Raw genomic sequence first — 20,679 nt, 5'->3', positions numbered from 1 at the left:
GAATTTTCTTCAACTTCATCTGTTTCAGCCCAGGACAGCATGTAATATGGATGGAAAGTAGAGCATATGAAAATCCAGCTGTGTTATAGAACAGGAAACATTAAAGAGATTTACAAAAATATAAATTAGTGTCACTCTTCTCACTAATTATTATTGTTTTGTAAATTATAGCATATTTTCATGAAAAAAACCTGTAATAGGGGTATATTACTGTTGATTTAAATAAATTAATAAAAATATATTAAATTCTGCTTTAATTTCCAATTTGGTAAATACTGATAATATTACAAAAACAAGCCCTGGCCGGTGTTGCTCAGTGGTTAGAGCACCAGCCCAGGCACTGAAGGGTCCCTGGTTCTATTCCCCATCAGGGGCACATACCTGGGGTGCAGATTCGATCCCCAGCCCCACTCAATGCATGTGGGAGGCAACTAATCGATGTCTCTCTGTCCCTCTGTCTCTCTTTCTCTCTCTCTCTCCCTCTCCCTCCTTTCCTTCCACTCTCTCTAGAAATTAATGAAAAAAATATCCTTGGGTGAGGATTACATAGATGAGCTTCTTTGGCGTGCTCATTCATTTTTAAAAGTGTAAAGAGGTGCTAAAGCTATAAAAGTTCAAGAGCCACTGGAGTACTTGGGATAAAACAGGACTTGAGTAGCTTTCTAAGGACAAGATGACCAGATGTGATTGTCTGAAAGGACAGAGTTGGTAGGGTTCTCCTTCTCATGAAAGAGTCAAACGTTGAAGAGAAGTCTCTGGCTTTAACTGTTTTCCTCCTGAGGCTTAGGGTTTAGGAGTCACTGTGAAATGGACAAAAGAGCCGATTGTACTGCAACATCCCGGCTTCACCTTCTGGGTCACAAATATACTATGTATTTGGCCCTGTTTCCTGGTACAAAGAGCCCTTTATATTTGGATTGCTTATGGGTCAGTTTCCTGACGGAAAAACAAACAGGGTTGATGAGTCCCATGTCTCTCCTCCCAGCCCCATCCTGTGTTCCAACCACAAGGAAAGCACACTTTTCTTTTTTAATTCTTTAATCAAGGCCTGCTTGGCCATGCCCAGATCTGGCTTTGTTCTGTTTCCTCGGCCCGTTTACCATAATCGCCATTCCTCCTGGGAGGCCTTCTTCAACACCCGGGTTGGAATTTGTTAGTTTTCCTGTTACAGCCCTTTCCTAATGATTCATATACATACCCATCAACCTGAGGATCCAAACTTTTGTGGGCAGTGATTTTGTCTTAGTCATATTTGTTAACCCAACACACGGTATCTTGCACCGAGCAGGTGTTTACTTAACTTGAATTTCGTGAACGCTCACGCACTCTGTCCACTCTGTCTTTCTGCCCCTGCTCTTCGTAGTGGTTCCATTTATTCTCTTTGAACAGTTTTCCCTGCTCCTCACTTATGGCTAAAGGGCAGCATCTTGTCCTGGTCACTGATAATATGGAGAGATCTAGTGGCTGTTGAGGCCAGATGTGGGGCTCCATGTCGATCAATAATAATTATCACCCTTCTTTGATTCATAGAACAGCACTAACATACAGATAGTGTCACCAGCATTTTTGGGGGGATTGCTCTGAGGAGAGAAGTTCAGAATCAGATGAAGTCTACAAAACTAAAAAACCAAGCTATTGAGTATTTAATTCTTTTTGTCTTGATCCTTTTGCCATTCGTTTTGTTTTTCCCCTCTTTTTAAGTATTAAGGATCCTTTTATGGGACCCTATTTCTATTGGGGGGGGAGATAAATTACCCCTTTTAGAGAAGAACATAATATTTGAGTGACAGTAGTGCACATTACCCTCAGAGCATTTGGGAATAAAAATACCACATATGTTCTTCCTAGCAATAGGCAGTCCTTTCCTGCTGGCCAAATCAGGCACCGTCCCTCCTAGACCCGCTAAGATATTTACACGGGACTCTGTTGCCAACACAAACAGTCATCCAGGCCCAGGGGAGGCTTAGTGAGTGATTCACTAGAATCTCAAAAGGACTTTTTTTCTTGTTGCTCCTCTATGTTCCTTTATTTTGATTCTTCTCAAACATGAAAATTTTATAGGCAGGAAACAAACAAAAAATAGAAAATTAACTAGCACTTGCCAAAATTAATTAAAATACATGTATTAATATGTAATCCTTTTTCCTTTTTAAAAAATCACCAAATGTCCAGTCTTGCTTCTTTCATCCGTTATAGAATCATAAGCCGAGTGAGGAAGAGAATGAAGCTGTTCTGGCTGTTCGCCTTCAGCTCTCATTGCTTTACCTCTGGGGCTTTATCTGGGTCATGGCCAGCGTTTCCCATTACCTCCTTCAGCCCTTGTTACGTTGACAGGAACCGGACAGTGCCTTGCCCGGCCATGCATCACTTGCATTTGTCTCCTGCGATCATGTTTATAACAACAGGGCTCATTATTGATGAGATAGGTCTTGGTCTATTTAATTTTTAAATGTCAGAGGTTTCTGCGCTGATTTATTTAGGAAACTGTAAAGGTCACTCCAAACACTGCTATTTTAAGAACCAGCTTTACAATTGTAAAAGCACTCATTTTACATTAAAATTAAAACTGTAATTCTGGACTTTAATAATAAAATCACATATTTAACCACTTAAAAATGTAACCCTTCTAGCTTGAATAGGTGTCGTCCTTATTAATATTGACTTAGAAGAACTTTGCTTTGTTCAGTCCTTTACTAAGTACCACCCAATGCAATTTTTCAAAATAAGAGCATCTTTCTTAATGCTCAAGTTCTCTATGAATTCTAGGAATGATATTTCAAATAGATTACATCTGTTTTTGTAGCTAACCATGCTTGGAAAATAAAAGTATAAAAGGCAAGAGAATTCATGTAGTGTTATGTGGTGAAGAGCAGGCAGATCCACATGCCAGCCTCTTGTGGGTTGAATCAGGTGGCACTTACCAAGGCTGTAATCTCATTTAGCGTCTGTGAACCTCAGTTTTCTCACTTTTAATGAGCATACCCACCCAACAAGTTGCAAGATTGTTCATGATGTATGTAGTGGATCTGGCATAATAAAGGGCAGTGGGGGAGGATTGTAGAAATGGTGTACAAAGAAGAAATACTTCTGCCATATCTTCTTTCTTACCACCCCACCCAAGGGTTCTGACCCTTCAGATTGATAACACTAACAATAATTGTAATAATAATAAACCACAAGAAGCTGAGGAGCTTCTTGTTTTATTGCAAGCCACCTTTTAAAAAGATTTGCTAATACTCATAGCTTTGACATGACTTATATTATTGAGAACTAATGCAATTAAATATTTATTTGAGTATATACTGTGAAACATTTTTAATTTGGTATTTTTACTAGAGAACCAGATTTTTGAAAGGAGGGGGCATTATATATATATTTTTAACTTCCTGCTTACAAAACTACCCTGGTAATTATTTAGAATATATTGCATTAGTTAACAGCACATCTGCTCATTTCAGAATATCTTTCTGAAAATGAGATTTGTTGGAATTTAAATGTAACATTGAGTTGTAGTTGACGTAGGGTTTTGCATCCTAGTTGCTAATATGATTTTGCTGCATTATCTGAATTAAAGGCTGAATCACTCTAAAATTCATTTCCCTCTCATGCAGATCATGTATCAGTTGGAGGACTCGGAGACAGCTTTTATGAATATTTGCTAAAATCATGGCTAATGTCTGACAAGACAGATCAACAAGCTAAGGAGATGTATTTTGATGCTGTTAAGGTAAACCCAGTAGTTAAATCATCTTTGCCACTCAGCTCTAACTTATAACTTATTAATCAAGCTTAATGAAAAAAATGGAATATGACATGAGTTACAAATTATTTCCAGTTAGGCAGAGTCAAATATCTGCTAATATAACTATAACAATAGTTATCATACTTGATGTATGTAGTTCTGAGAGGGCATTTACGTTTTTTTACATGGTTCAAACCTCAGTGAAGATTATATCTGGAAAAAAAAGCTTTAGCATATCTGAAAAAAGGTATTTTTCTTCAATGAGCATGAGTTCCCTGCTTAGAGTCAATTAAAATTATGGTGAGGAAATTTTTATCCTGAAAATTTCTACTTTAAAATTGCCTACCTCCATTTACCTAACTCTATTTGAAGTAAACTTATTCCAGAGATATATGGACAGTACTCTCAAATAAAAACCTGAACTAGCCAAACTAATATGTAAGAGAAAAGTATTAATAGTTTTCAGAGGTCCTTTAAAATGAAGGAGAAATGAGAGAGAATGAACGCTTGTTGAATCGGGTACTGTGTGCTAAGTAGTGTTAGGTAGCTGCTTTAAAGTACTAGTTTGTTTCCTCACAGTAGTTTAGATGTTATTCACCATGTGTTACAGATTGTATTACAGGTAAGACAACTGAACTTCAGAGATGTTGAGTGTGAAACCAAAATTCAAACTAAGATGTGTGTCAACACCTGCTTCTTCTTACCTCACCACTGTGGATTTATTTGTGAATAGAACTTCTATACTACATGTCCATATTTCTTTACAGGCAGTAAGTTAGTGAAATAAGTCAGAAACTACTTAGCAATGTCTACAAGAGTTGGCCAGTGGAAGAATAAACTAAGCTTCAATCAAAAATGAAAATAAAATTTGAAAGTAAATAAAGTAAAAGAAGAAAATTATTTTAGAAAATTATAAAATACTTGAACTTGTACCAAACTTTTCAGGAACAAGTTTTGTAGCAGAATCAAGTACCCTTGTGACTGTTAAAAGTAGCTTATATGGTAACATATTTATTTTTCATATTTATTATTATCAGGCATCTCAAATAATGTTGTAAAATTATGGCTAACTCATCAGAAAATTGACCTTTTAATTGACTGCTTAGAAATTTTTTTATAACTGAGAGTAGTAATTCATGGGAGGGGGAAAAATGGAAATTTGGAATTCCAATAATGTAGCCATTATTCTAAAATTGGTCTCCCTAAGAAGAGGTCTGGGTGATTTTGACATAGACTTATTTATTTAAATACAAATGCAACTTTTTTTGCTCTGGCTGACCAGATTAAATATCACATTGGTCCCCTCTCAAGGACAATAGTGAACTTCCCTAATAGAGCAGATACAACTCCCCTATTTCCCATGTAGGAATTAAAACACCTTAGTTGGAACATTGGCCTTCATTTAGCACAGCCTTTATCTTAATAAAGGCATGTGATAAACATTGAAAGCCTACTAGGATGTGTCCACATGGCCTCTTCCAGGTTTATTTGTCTTCATTCCTATGAGGTTTAGGTTTTAACTTAGGGAATTCTTCATACAGTATGGTTTCCATTATGTCATTTTTTAATTACTATCCTGGCAGACATTTTAATTATTCTAATCTTGGCCCCCTAAGACCTGATGTTCCAGGAAAAACAACTTTAAAATATCCTTTGAAATATTTTCCCTCAGTTTCTAGCACTAGACCCACACAGCTTTTAACATATTGTATTTAGACAAACCATTGACAGGAAAATCCATTAAGAACAATTGAAGTCAAAGTGTTTCTTGTTTCTCTTAATAGTAAAAGCACTTTCAACCCATTGTGTTTTCAACTTAGAAAGCAAAGCTAGAACATGTGAACTTCTGATTTCAAGAAGTAGCCATGTCTCACACAGCAAAGTTTCTTTGTCTAGTTGTACTTAGCCAGAGATCATTATGATCAGGGAGAAGATCCCTTACATTATTGTTCTGGACAGCTGAGTTACAGGAGATATGGTTCATTAGTTTTAGCTTCAAGTGGGTTTCAGAAAGTGTTTCATCCCAGAGCGGTCTGGGTTTTTTTATTGTTTTAGTAATTAGCTATCATGGCCTTCTCTGGAGACCATACTAAGAATCCACAGTGATGGATGCTCACCCTGCCACAGGCCCATTGGAGTGAATGGTACCTGTGCGGATGATGTATTAGACAATTAGGATTCTACAAGCTTCATCAAACTAATTTTTTTCAAATCCAAAAGGATAAAAATCACAAAATATACAATACTCTTTGTTCCTAATTAATTCTCTCTAGACTTGACACAACGCTTTTTTAGAGCTACTAAAGACTGTTTTTTCCTCCTCTGTATTTATTTACATTTTCCAATTGCCATACAAATATTGCTTTAAAGGCCTTGGAACTTTGCTGTCTAATTTATTTTGAGAAGTAGCCATTTGGTCAGAGTCATGCCAAAAATAATAAAGTGCTTTATGCAGAATCCATAAGAGGGTAATAATGTTTCTCTAATCCATGCTCAAAAGCTATTGCTATTGTTCTTGCTATGTAGAAAGAATAATTTATTGGGTGATGAACAGGTATCTGCTTGAAGGACTTTATTGCAGTTTGTGCTATGAGAAGTGTAAATAGCTAAGATGTTCAGTCGCATTAAATAAGAATGAAATATTAATGTAATAACTAGACCATCGATAAAATTAGCTTAACCACAGTTAATGAGCACAGTAGTGTGTTTGTTTATTTATTACCATCTTGGTTTCATTTGTTTACTTCATAAAGGTGCGGAAAGTTTTATCTGCCTATGTATTCATTTTAATTCATTCTTCTCTATCAGAAGTTTTCTCTGTGTCTAATATTCCCAAATGTGCTTCCTAAAAACCCTTCTTTTTTGATAATAGTGTAAAAGGTATAGACACTGCCATAGCTCTTGTCCCCCTCTGAAGTAATTGTGGGGGAGGAGACATTTCCTGTTGCAGTAATTGAAAATTAGTAATTCCAAACATACTTCATTTTTGCATTTTCAAATATAAGGCTTATTTTACTTTCTCCATTCCCATGAAAAGAATATCAACAGTCCTGGGGCAGAAATAATAGGTGTTTTATAAATAATTTTTGTACACATTATCATTTCTCCCAAATTTACTGATCTTTATTCTTTTTAAAAAACACTTATTCGTTGTATGCTGATGTACTTTGTAACAGAATTATTAGGGCGGAACTTAATTCAGGTGTTACCACAGTGGAGATGTGACTGATGTGATAAGTGGCCTTTATCACCTGTTAGTCCCAATACTGACCACTTTATGAACAGAATGCTGCAGAGTTTTCTCAGCAGCTACTACGATTCCCATTTTGTGAATACAAATACTGAGATTTCGGAATATAGTGAGCGAATTACTCACCAAGTTCACAGATAGAAAACCGTTTATCAAAGCTGGAATTCGAAGCCAAATAATGTGACGAGAACAGGCCCTCCCTCCGTCCACTCTGTTTTGAGCGGAAAAGAAAGGGTTGTGCCGCCAGCCTGGAGTGCACGCACGAGTGAGCTCTGTTCCGCACTCACGGGAGGGCCTGTGCTCTGTGTTGGTTCTCCACGTGTGGACATGAAAATGCACTAAACCAGCTGTTACCACTGCACCCGGGGCCTGTCTTTGAAAAGGAGACAGCTTTTTAGGTGTGTGGACTATAAGTATTTGATCACGGAACTAAGGAAAACCGACTGGGCTGGCCCGCCAATGTTAATTCTAACCAACCAAACTAATAAGGCATAGAGCAGAGGAAAGAGACAGAAAGCAATCACATACAGTTTCGGGGTGAATTGGATTTGTAACACCAAATTCAAATTATGAGTGATGGTATCTTTTTTTAATGTTGGGGGGAGGATATTTTTAGTATAAACTTGAGAAGAGATTACCAATGCTGAAAATAAGTGTTGTTTCCAGGCGATCGAGACTCACTTGATCCGCAAGTCTAGCAGGGGACTGACTTACATCGCAGAGTGGAAAGGGGGCCTCCTAGAACACAAGATGGGCCACCTGACCTGCTTTGCCGGCGGCATGTTTGCGCTTGGGGCAGAAGATGCTCCTAAGGACCGGACCCAGCACTACCTTAAACTCGGGGCTGAGATTGCCCGCACCTGTCACGAATCTTACAATCGCACATGTGAGTCCATGTTATTCTTCATTCACAGCCTATCTCACATGCTTTTATTTCCTTTACTAAGGAACTCGGTTGTTGCCGCCCTCAAAAGAATACCCACTGTGCCTGACGAGACGTGATGATCATGATTAATATCTTAAACAAATTTCTATTTTCAGTTTAAAAGACACTACTTTCCTACATAAAAATATTTCCTCTTAGTTTGCCAAGAAACAGAAACCTGGGCCATAAGACATTAAGCCAGTCTAACTTACTGACCTTGCTGTAGGTAAATAACATTGAATACAAGTTTCTGTCCCGGTGCAAAAGAAATTTAATATATTTTTGTAAATTATTATTAATCTTTCCAGTGTCTCTATGAAATAGAATTTGACTTTGGCTCCCTCCTTATTACATAGGGTTTGAAGCACAAAGATTAAATGACCTTTCATGACATAATGACTATGAATTTACAACCGCTAGCTAGCTTAAGGTATTTGGTGGTGCCTGGCACCTACCCGGTGGTGCTCAGTAAATCGTGGTTAAATGAAAGAAAACAAAAAATCATTACAATTTCCTCAGGTGGACTCTTAGATGTCTAAATTTTAAAAGTGTATTGAATAGTATTGACTATATGATGTTGCTAACTATTCCTTAAAGCGATTTGTCAGCATTCTTGAATGTTGAAAGTACTTTCTCATTTCAGTTACGTTCTAGACACTAAGCATTGTCCAGGACAATAACCTTTGTCACCCATTCCTTATTCTTCAGTTGTGAAACTGGGACCAGAAGCTTTCAGATTCGATGGCGGTGTTGAAGCCATTGCTACAAGGCAGAATGAAAAATACTACATCCTACGGCCGGAGGTTGTTGAGACTTACATGTACATGTGGCGACTGACTCATGATCCAAAGTACAGGAAATGGGCCTGGGAAGCTGTAGAGGTGACATTTTAATTTGCTTATGTTTCTTATAGATAAATGTCCCAGAAAAAAATGTTCAGTGGTGCTTATGCTACTAGCACATCAACTTTTCTATAATTTTTAATGCTTTGACCAGCCTTCTTTCCATTCAAGACTCTGCGTTTTCAGTTAAGTCATCTTATATTCCTGGCTTCAGCTTTGCTTAAGATAATAATAGTTTCATACACACACACACACACACACACACACACACACACCTGAATTACACTCACATTCTCAAGCACTCTTTGTTAGAAAGTTAGCTGTCTTTAAAAACAGTCTGTTAGGAGTAACTTCTCTCAGGAAATGGAAGATGAATATTGCCTTTGTGTAAAATTTAATGCCTTAGGAAGCCGTTGATGAATCTTGCTTGTTACCCTGTTCCTCTAGTGTGTCTTATCACTCACTATTCATCAGTCATTTTAAGTAAAGCAGTTCTTTTAGCCTTTTTTTTTGCAGTTTTCTAATTATGTTTAGTTAGCAGTAATTTCAATTTCTTTAAAAAAATTTTTCCCCAAAAAAATGTATTAAAATTACATTTCATCTAAGTTCTGGTGATGGGGAATTATTTTGGTCTTCAATAGGCCAGCAAAGGAATAAAGGCTAGTATTCTAGTATTCACCTTGCAAATACCACTTGAAATTAAAAATAGCAGGAATAACATAGTTCATCAAATCTAAAACACCATGATTGATAAGAACCATTATTTTTTATACCACTAAGAAAGTACAACACTACCAATTAAATTATGACATGACAATTTTAGAGATGTTAAAATGTGAAAAATGTGTGACAGAGACCTGGCCAGAACTGGAAGGTAAGTAAATATTGTAATACGGCAGGGAGCTTTGGTTTGCTTGGTCCTCAGGGGAGTTTGTTCGTGAAGTAATAAGGTTGATTTGACGCGTTAGGAACTTTAGTGTAAAATGCGATCTGAAGTTGTTTCACTGTCACAACACGGGGATCCCCCTGTTTTTGCCCCTAGAAACTTCTGCTAGGACTTGAGATACAGTGGAAAGGGAGGAGTGCTGGGGGCTCTTGCCTTTTCTAAAGCACGAAAGTCATAGACTCAGAAGGTGTGGCAACACTTTGTGGCTGCTGCGTCCCCGTGGCCCCCTGTGTTTGTGTTTCGGCCGCAGCTGCCGTGGGCGATGCCCTCCCGTGCTGGCAGCGTTGCCTTGGGTGCCCGTTGCCCCAGCAGTTCTGACAGGGCTCCTTCCCAGGCAGCTGCCGAGGGTCTGGGGGGCGTGGGAGAGCTCATGGTTCTACCAAGGATACTGGAGCTGATGGATAGCTCTCCCAGCCTCCCTCCTCTGAGGAATGGTTCTGAGATGTGTTCTGCACGGTTCCTCAGAGGGCTTAAGCGGGAGCGAGCCCTTGCTGCACAGCGCTGTCACCTGCTCAGCGTACTTCACTGGCTCCTCTGCCTGCCCTGCTTCACTCTCCCCACTGCTGATATCACCCCCACACGTTTCCTGCGTGCAACTCTCGTCTCATGCTGTGTTTAGGAGAACCCAAATTAAAACATAGGAGACCCTAAAAATCACCTGGTCCAGATTCCACCCAAAGGAAAGACTCCTCTGCATTTCTTTGCCTGATAGCTATTCCTCATCAATTCAAGGACTTTGTAGCAAACGGGAATATACTACTAATAACGTAATTCATGTTATTTTTTAATGGCTGAAAGTACTAGAAAGTTACTCCTTTTAAAACCAGAATTTACGGTGCACTGTGCTCTATAGCTACTGAAACTGTAATCCCCTCTCATACATTCAGCTCCTCAGTTATCCGAAGACAGCACCTTCCGCCGACTGTTGCTCGCCTCAGTGGTGCTTTCCAGCCACCTTCTCAGGATGTGGTTCCCAGCTGTGTTCTTTCAGGGCTAAGCACTGTGACTCAAGACCCTCTCTTCTAAGAGCTATTTCCTACAGCCAGTGGTCCAACTTGTTCCTGTAGTAGATTTATAAAACCCCTGGCTTTCACCAAAACTATGGCCAAATGACGTTAACTGCAACCCTGATTACTGTTGAGACATCTCTTGCTCCATGCTTGTTTTCACCCAGTTTCTTCCTGTCTTCTAACACACACTCCCTTCCCAGCCTCCTTTCAGCGATGCACTTGGTAAACCTGCTTTCCATGTCTTAACTACATTTCTTAACAGTGTCCAACAAGATATTAAAGTATACAATCCAGCAGACAGCACTAGAGACTTCTTGCCCAGGTTGCCAGCGAGCCATTAGTCACAGGTGTCCAGCACTTGGGAACTGACCTAACAGAAAAACCATCTACCTGGGTAGTTCTTTTGCTTTTTCTCAATCATGTCATGAAGAACTTTATTAAATTCCTCCTAATTTACTAAAGTTGTAATAAGGTATGATTAATATTCTGATAAAGCTCATACTATAAGTTATACATACACATTCAGATATGTGTAGGTAAATATAGATGAGATAATGTCTGTAAGTGCAGGTGCGTGTAGATTGCACAGTGCCTCCACGGTCGTGGGTAACCTCACGGAGGCATGCTCGTTTCCTTATTTGCACAGACATTGCCTCCTGCCCCTGAATCTAACCTCTTCCACATGCACGTTCTGGTTCTCAGAACGATTTGTCTTCCCGGTTCCTGCTCCTACCTCCCCAGGCTTGATCCTTGTTTTCAGACTCTTCTATGTTTATTTTGCCTGGTCCTGAGGCCAGACTCAGCCCAGTTAGCCTTATTGTTAGCCTTGTTCCTGGGACCCGCTTTTGGAAGTCTCCGTTGGTCGGCTGTGCACCTGCCCGGGTCGGTAGGAGGAGGCTGCCCTGTGCCCGCGGTGGGGCTTTCCGACGTGAGGCTGTGCACCTGCCCGGGTCGGTAGGAGGAGGCTGCCCCGTCCCCGCGGTGGGGCTTTCCGACGTGAGGCTGTGCACCTGCCCGGGTCGGTAGGAGGAGGCTGCCCCGTGCCCGCGGTGGCGCTTTCCGACGTGAGGCTGTGCACCTGCCCGGGTCGGTAGGAGGAGGCTGCCCCGTGCCCGCGGTGGCGCTTTCCGACGTGAGGCTGTGCACCTGCCCGGGTCGGTAGGAGGAGGCTGCCCCGTGCCCGCGGTGGGGCTTTCCGACGTGAGGCTGTGCACCTGCCCGGGTCGGTAGGAGGAGGCTGCCCCGTGCCCGCGGTGGCGCTTTCCGACGTGAGGCTGAGCGCTCGCTGCCCGCTATTCTTTTCCCTTCTCCCGCCTGAAAAAGTCCATTCACTTGGAGTCAGGTTTGTCTTTCCTCGTGTTCAAAGCTCCAGTTGCTGTAAACATTCTTCTATCCCTCTTTTCTTTGCTATTAGAACATCCCAGTCACATATGACTAATAAGTAATAGAAGCCTTTACTGAAATCGAGGTGGTCCCTGTGCCCGGAGGCTGAGTCCCAAGAACAGACTGTAGTAAAATGATGCTCTTATCACACTCTGGTACATAAATACACCCTTCCACTGTTGAGATTCTGTAAAACCAGGGCCTGTTGTGGGGGCCCAAGAGAGCTGCATGTCCCCAGCTTTACATACCTGAAGTCTTAATTTTTTTTTTAACTTAAAATGCATCTTTGACATTTTTTTCTTTTTTTTAAATATACAAAAAGCTTGAAAAAAATAAAATAAAAGAAGCTAGGCCTCTCTGGACTTCTAACAGGCCCCTGTGTTGTGCTAACTGTGTCTTCATCTGGTTTTATTGTCACAACCACCCCATATTGACCACAGGAGCACCGCCTGGGTCCAGGAACCTCTGAGGCCACAGTTAGCAAGTCTCGAGCAGGGACGCAATCCCCTCCTCTAGAACTTTAGGTTGTGTTCTGAACTGCTGTGGCTCACCACCTGAGGACCGTGGAAGAGAAAGAACAAATGGGGTGAGCTTTGGTATTGCCAACCCCCCGAACCAACTCTTTTTCTGAAACAAAAGGAGCTTATAGAAACTTCTCTGGGAGGGGGGGCTACCTGGCACTCTCATTAGCTTCTCATCAAAGAACTTCAAGAAAGAAAGAAAACAAGAAAAAGTTCTATGACTAAATTATTTTTTAGGAAGTGTCTGGAAACAGGATTTCATTATGTTCCATAATAATAAACTTGCTCATTTCTTCTAAATCTCGACTTTTTCTTTCTTTTTTTTTTTTTTTTTTTTTTACAAATAATTGTTAACCTACTCCAATGTATCTGGTATTTGACCATTGATCAAAAGGAACTTTGATCAAAAAAGGAAGGAAGGAAAAAAATAATTGGACCTGAAAGTTCCTTTCTGTAGGCTTTCCCGCACTTGGCTCATTGTCTGCAGCTAAGAATATAATCAAAGCTTTTTTTCTTAAGTTGATCTTATTTTCCCAGGGGCTTTTAAAAAGTACCAAATCATGAGACTTTCTTTATTCATGTAGCCTACCAGCTAGATTTTCTTTAACCTGGTAATTAAATGCTTCTCCTCTGACCCCAAGCGCCTTCCCTCTGCCCTCCGGCCCCAGGGTACAAAATCAATTTCCTCATTATCAGTATCTGCAGATGGGAGCTGAGCACACACTGCCCGTCACTGCTCACGGGTTTGCTTTCTCTCTGCTCCTTCCTGGGCTCTGCATTCTTAGAGCCATGTTTTCCTCCAAAACCATTTTCTAGCCGATAAAGATTTTTTCTCAACTCATAAGGCAAGGCCTGTGTTCTCCATCTTTTTTGTTAGTTTACCTAAATGGGAGGAAAAAAATAGAGTATAAATATGCACATGAAAAAGGGGGTAGGGTTATGACACATAAGACAAAATTAAAAAATAAATGTAAAATGGTACGAGAACCCTAGGAATAACTTTACCTGGTTCACGTTTTCTATCTTTTCTTTATTTCAACATAAATATTAGGCTTTGTAGCCTTAAAGTTTATTTTTTTGACCCACATTCTGTGAATTAGAACCAGGTTTCAGATGGCAGTTTTTATGTGACCTTATAGTTAATAGGATTGATAGGATGCCATTAACTTTTCTAGAGATGACTAGGCCTGGTAACTAGCAAAGCAGCCAATATAACGGCAGGATGCAAAGAGCAGTCAACTTAGTGGCTTCAGACAATGTAGAAGGCAGGTTACTTTAGGTTGTTACCTAAATTTTCATTCCCACACTGCCCAACCCATCTCTTTTCCAAATACTCATTATAGTCAGACAGCTAGAGGAATTAGCATCCTTTCCCTCTAGATAGTTACCGGAGGATTCATGCCATCTTCTCCCATCCCAGACTAAAGAAAAGAAAAAACTATTTCAGAAATGCATACCAGCCACATTTTTTTCACTGCTTTCCATTTCCTTTTAGCTCTGTCACCAATATCACTAATTAATACTCCACAATCTATTTTTAAGCGATAAGATGTTCTGATAATAGTAGCAGCTGGTTTGGGTCCAGCACACTTTCTTAACCAGCGGTTTATAATCCCATGTGACATGAATAATCTTTCTAGACCAGGGGTCAGCAACTGTTTTCTATAAGGGCTGGAAAGAATTAGGTTTGTGGGCTACAGGCAACTGCTCAGCTGCCATTACAGCCAAGAAGGAGCCACAGACAACGCAGAAACAAACGAGCGTGGCTGTGGTTTCCGTGACCCTTCATTTACCAAAGCAGACAGCCGATGGGATTTGGCCCATGGTCCATGGCTTCATCTAGATTAGAGTAGGAAGTGGGAACTATTACTGAAAAATGATTCCCAAACTCAATGTAGAAGTGTTTCAAATGAGGTGAGAAGATATCTTGTCCATATATCCTTTAACTTTTCATACTTTATTTGCATTTACATTTGATAGAGGGTGGTGGTGTGTGTTTTTTTCATTTCCACCTAAAGCTGTTACAATCTGTCAATTCCACTCGAATCCTTATTTTATTTGAATCCGACAATCTGGTAAATTAGTGACAGTCAGCTGACTGCCTTGTGACTGTTTTTTCCTTTGGGTGTTTCCCGTCCCTGACGCAGGCCCTGGAGAGTCACTGCCGGGTGGACGGGGGCTATTCGGGCCTCAGGGACGTTTACCACAGACAGAACAGCTACGACGACGTGCAGCAGAGCTTCTTCCTGGCGGAGACGCTGAAGTAAGTAAAAGCCACTGCACGTGTGAGCGCGGGGAGCCGGACAGGCCTCTGCCGGTGTCCTTATCGCGACACATTCGGCCACTCCACTGTGACGGCCCCTGAGTGCCATTCGCGTGCGTGGCCGCGCCTGGAGGTTTTTGTCATTGCCGTGACTGGGGCCTGCTTTGCAGGCCCTCCTACACCGGCCTCAGCAGAGCAGCTCCTCGGCCCCGCATTAGAGCGCCTCCCCGCAGGGCTTTGCTGTATTTGACCGTTGCCCGTGGTTCTCCGTCAGATGAATGGAGACACTGATGTGGTTTTTGCCGTGCCTCTGTGGTTTTACTGCCTCATGTACTCATGTTTCTCTCTCTAGATATCTATACTTAATATTTTCTGATGACGACCTACTTCCACTGAAACACTGGATCTTCAATACCGAGGCACATCTTCTCCCTATACTCTGTTCAAGTGAAAAAGAAGTGGAAGTCCATGAATAATAAGACATTTTACATTTTACTCTGCTCCATTCCCATCACTGCATACCTTAATAGTTCCTCTTCTGGTATTCAGGCACATGATGAATTTTTATTACTAGGTCTGTCGTTATTCTAAGTTCTAAAATTGTTTTGCAGTCTTTTATGTTTATTATCATAGGCTTAGATAGACTCAAATTCCTTATTGTACCCTTTAATATTTAGTCAGCAGACCACTGATTGTTTTATTTTATGTAATCTGTTCTCTCTGGAGTTCATGAAGGCGTAGTATCATTTTTATTAGACTGAATAGGATGGTATACCAGTGACCTCTTAATTACAATTTTGATTTGACTGCAAAACTCTTTCCTCCTCTATGAGGAGATGATGTCTGCTTTAAGCTGTAATGTTTTGCCATGTTGCAAAAAGCCATAATAATAAATTAAATATTAAAAAAACTTTTTTCCTTTTTAATTTCATGTTAATATGGTTTGTCTATCCACCAGAGACAGATCTTACAACTGTGACAGCCTTCTTATGCGGATCTATCATTATTTGATAGAATGTCTTCTAAAATACATTTTAATTCAAAACAGAATGTCATTCCAAAAGAATCATCTCATGTTGACCTCATTTTATCGGAACCACATTGTATTTTTGTTGATGAATTATGTTAGTGTTTCCTAATTTGCGAATTAGTTCTCAAATTTTACTTGAAGTGTTCTGTGTCACTTCTGGATCATGTACTGGTTAATTTCTTCCATTCCCCATCACACAACAAAGTGAGCTTACAAGTTTGCAGATCTCCGCTATCACTCAATTATATTTTTTAAAGGGAAGTAGTATTACTCTTAGGGTGTTAGCTTTTGCTTTTTACTGAATATATGAAAAATTAGGTCTCTCTAAAGAGAAGGTGAATATTTAATATGGCTTTTAATTTGAATTTCATCTTTAACTCTTTTTTTCTTGAAGTAAAGAAAGCATTACATTTGGGTCAGATTTTTCAGATTTGAAAAGGCCCCTTTCTAAAATGTAGTCAATTATTTCATTTCAGTTTATGAAAGCAGAATTAATTCTGAAAGATGCTTTATCAGTGTATCTATTCATGGTCAGTTAGGAAAATCTAATAAACGTTTAGGTCAAATAAGAATATAGTCTATTTTGTCTGGTTAAATTCAACATAGATATCCCAGATTAGAAAGAACATGTAGGAGTGGGTGCTTCCAATCCCCTGCAGTCCTATAGCAGATCAAAATAATGATATGATTCTTCAAAACATTGTTTTGAGATATGTGTGGTTTTCCCAAAAATAGATTTGATGACACCTTGTATTTTCTTATCACATTGGATCATACTATATATATTTTTTCCCACGAAAGGGCTAATATGATGAAGTATGTTCTGAGGTACAAAGACTTTAACCACCTGCATTCTCAACTGACAGTGGTCAGATAAATCAGTGCAACCCCGTGGATTAAGCTGAAGCATATGAAGTTGCTGCATTTGTAGTTTAAAAACTATCCAATATCAACAATTTCATATGGTTCAACCTAGTATTTTTAAAGACAGTTATTTTCTTGGATCTCTATAGACTTAATTGTTTTAGCTATTTCAGCTTTTAAAGGTGTTTCAAAAGATTTCCTTTGTCTGAAAGGACCACTCTGTGACCTGTTCTTTTTTCAGTATTGTACATTGGTATACAAACAACATATCAAAGAATAAATTAATAAAATTAGGAAATGAAAAATATCCTTTAATACAGCATTATTGCCATGTTAATGTGTTTTGAGACCCAGAATATCTTCCACTCATATATTCAGCTCATTAGGAAATGAATGGATAGTGAGAGTTCTTTTTTCCCAGGACTTAAAGGCAAAATATAAAAGATTCTTGTAAAAATTGGGCCATATGTATTTATAGTCTTCATATAAACATCCTTGGGCTAACAATTTAAGTTAACGTATTTTATTTGCTTTTAAATTTGATTTGAAAGAGCACAAAGCTTATATGTATTTCTGCAGCAGATTGGATTTTAATGTCAGGTTTATGTACACACTGCACTATAATGTACTTTTTGTACCCCGGTATAAGTAGGCAAAAAAGATTGTACTAGACATTGTTCTGCCAATGGCAAGAATAAAGTTTTTTCAATTCTAGAACTTGGATTTTTTAACATAAGTTACAAAACACCAAAAATGTAAACAAGGTAAGAGATTAATATTATAGTGGTGTAATTTAATTAAAGTTCTATTTTGTGTTAATCATTTTAATCAACTGAAGTCCTTAGGTGGATACTGTCTTTCAATCATTTTCAGCGATTTCACCTAAAAGGTGAATAATTAAAATAGCACTTAATTTTCTGTTTCTGTATATGTTTTTGGTATACTTTGTGCAATTAGTATTACACGTATAAGTTGTATGGCGATTTACGGGAATCAGCATTTGTCATAACACCTTCATATGTGTTACCCATTCTTTACAATGATTGTTTTTGATTTGTGCATAAATCCATTCTGTCATTTCCAACTTTATATAAATCTCTAATGTTATAGGAAACATAATAGATTGACACATAATTTTTAAAAACTATATTTGTAAAATTTCTCTATTGTGAATAAAGCCTTTTAATATATCTCCTCATTTGTTGTGTTTTTCTCCTTTTAAGTAAGTTTTTTTTATCTGTAGAGGTGTGTGTACAATTGCAAATGAAATTAGTGATTCCATACCATACCCAGAGTATCCTGACACGGAAACATTTCCTATTAAAAATTTTAACTTGCAAATAATTTTGCATACATAGCCTTTGGTTAATCAAATATCTTTATTAAGAATCTAACATAGGTTCAACACCAGGACATGTAGGGTGGAGGTGGGGAGTTGGTGTCAGAAACAGCACAAAGCATGATCCTTGTTTTTAAGTTTACAGCCAAGGAGACCTGACTCATCCTACCACCGACCCAGAAGAAAGCAGCAGTTAGTTGTGTTAAATGACAAGTTAAATTCTTCTCTTCAGGGAGCAGGAGGTCACTAGGATTTGAGTAGTCGCAGAGGCTTAGTGGGAAAGAGAGAACTTAAGCTACCGGAGAGCCTCCAATAGTTTTGGAAAAGCCTAGGTTTTTCAAATTCATGTTCTACTTTTTAGAATGTTGTAGATATTTGGTTTTTGTTTCTCTGCCTGGAACTCTTTCCTCAGTGATTTTATGGCTCATTCCTCAGTCCATTTGGGTGTCTGCTCAGTGGCACCTCACCAGAGTGGCTGTTTCGACACATCAATATAAAATTTCCCATCACCCTTGTCCCTTAGTATTATTGCACTCTCTACTTAGCATTTGTTAGACTACAGGTTCGTTCCCTTACTGGTTTATTGTCTTTCTAACCCCTTAGAATTTAAGCCTCATAAGGACAGAAGTTACTTTGTTCGGTGCCCCTCCCCCACCTCCTGAGCCTAAAGCCGCATCTAGCTCTTGGCAGCCAGCGCACAGTGAGTGTCTGGTGTACCGGTGGGTGAAGGAATGAAGGGATGAAGGAATGAATGAGATTCATAACGTTTGCTACAACTCTTTGCAAGTGTCTTTTAATAAGCTGTACATTTTTTAAAATATTAATTACTAGTATTGTGTAACATGCTGTTGTTTTAAATGAATAATTATAAGAAGGGGAAATTTCTTTTATTGCTATTTGTAGTAGTTTTAAGGAAATATAGAGTAAATTTGTGTTTGTGACAGAAATTAACTCTCAAAAACCAGATTTTTAAAAATCACTTTTATCATGTAAAATACCCACCAAAAAATGTAAGTCGTGATTTCTCCAATATAAAGTGTTTCCAGTGTGACTATTTGAATAGCCTACTCGTTTTCTGACTTAATCTCACAGTCCTTGTCTCATATAAAAACAAAACAACAATTTTCTATGGCATCAAGCAAAAGAATTGGTTTTTCATTTAAAATAAAGCTAGTCAAATGAGAACCCTCTGCATTCATCTGTTTATAACATAAATGATGTTGGTTGTGTTAACTCTGTTGGTGACCGACTCACTAAAAAGTATTCTAAAGACAATTTTATACTAATCATCAACCATCCACACAGAGATGGCAGCTTGGCAATTAATTCATCCAACTTCTGATACATGATTATATGTAGACAGTTCCTTAAAATTTTAAGAAAACAAGATAAATCTTTTTTATTTAAGCAGCAAATATATCTAATTGCCATTCCAGTTCCCTAGGTTGTGATGAAACTGTGAGGGTGGGGAAAGGAACCTCATTTAATCTTGATTTAATGGCCCAATGACTGATTTCTGTTTTTCCTGGCTTATTCCATCCACACTGGCCAACACATGAGTCATAATCTTCAAGGAATATCTGCCAGGCATCAGATATGCATATAAAGAATTAGGACGACATAGGAGTCTAGACAGCGTTTAGTCCAACTCTTATTTTAAATATGAAGAAATGGGATTTTCCCAAGGTCAGGAACTGTTTTTTATCCTGGCTCTGTGCTGCCAGACACAGTGGTTTGGTAAAGTTTATGGTAATAAAATGTTATAACCAGCCACTCCAAAATAAAGGTGGAGATTCAGAGCTCACCCTTGGAAATTGGTCTAAGGCCCAATTTCTCAAGGTGTGGGCTCCAGTTCATCTACATCAGAACCTCCTGTAAGTCTTGTTAAAACGCAGATTCCAGAGCATACCCCAGGTTTATCCAGTCAACGGTGTGGTGGGGCCCTGGAGTACTAAAGTTGAGAACCACAACTTTAAACTATAGAGAGGTGGAAGTCCCAAGATAGCAGAAGAAATAGTGAATTAATTAGCGGGTCAAGACAACCCTATGTACCTTTTTTTTTTTGTTTTTTGTATTTTGTTTCTACTTCAAGATTTAAGCACAACAACTTGAAGCATAAATTGGATCACCTTGGAAATGTAGATGTACCCTTTTATAAAAGTATTTCTGAGCAGTAAGCCATGTAACCTCAATCTTTTAGAAACAGATTCACACTGGATTTTGAAACAATTCTTTCCTATTGAGCAAACTCAAAAGTATTCACTTCAGTCATCTCTGGTTTTATTCAGTAACTGTTTCATTTGCTTTCTTCTCCCAATAGCCACTTTTAAAGCCAGTTCTCAAATTGTTTCTCCCGTTCTTGTTGAATTTTGACATGATTGTCACTTGCACAGACTACGCAGAATTCGTTTGGCCATATGTCTTGTAAATATATAAGACGTTCTGGGGCATGACCTCTGAAAAGCACCTTCATTTCTAGGCCCATCCCCTGTGTTTTTACATTCATTGCAATGCTAATTGTCAGAGATTTGTTGGCTTGCCATTATTATGATCACTTTGAATCC

General features: G+C 38.9%; 1 protein-coding gene across 1 annotated transcript in view; it reads left to right on the top strand.

Annotated features, from left to right (window-relative positions):
* MAN1A1 (mannosidase alpha class 1A member 1) overlaps positions 1-17,966 on the top strand; it is a 127,602-nt gene extending 109,636 nt beyond the window's left edge. The window contains exons 8-12 of the mRNA XM_087817588.1: positions 3,612-3,727; positions 7,659-7,878; positions 8,626-8,798; positions 14,767-14,882; positions 15,235-17,966. Coding sequence (XP_087673714.1) covers positions 3,612-3,727; positions 7,659-7,878; positions 8,626-8,798; positions 14,767-14,882; positions 15,235-15,358 — 749 coding nt within the window. The 3' untranslated portion in view covers positions 15,359-17,966. The remainder of the gene's footprint in view (positions 1-3,611; positions 3,728-7,658; positions 7,879-8,625; positions 8,799-14,766; positions 14,883-15,234) is intronic.
* Positions 17,967-20,679: the final 2,713 nt, after the last annotated feature.

Source organism: Miniopterus natalensis, chromosome 5 (genome assembly GCF_054644295.1).
Source record: "Miniopterus natalensis isolate mMinNat1 chromosome 5, mMinNat1.hap1, whole genome shotgun sequence".
NCBI classification, from domain to species: Eukaryota; Metazoa; Chordata; class Mammalia; order Chiroptera; family Miniopteridae; genus Miniopterus; species Miniopterus natalensis.
This window is presented reverse-complemented; position numbering and strand designations above follow the sequence as displayed.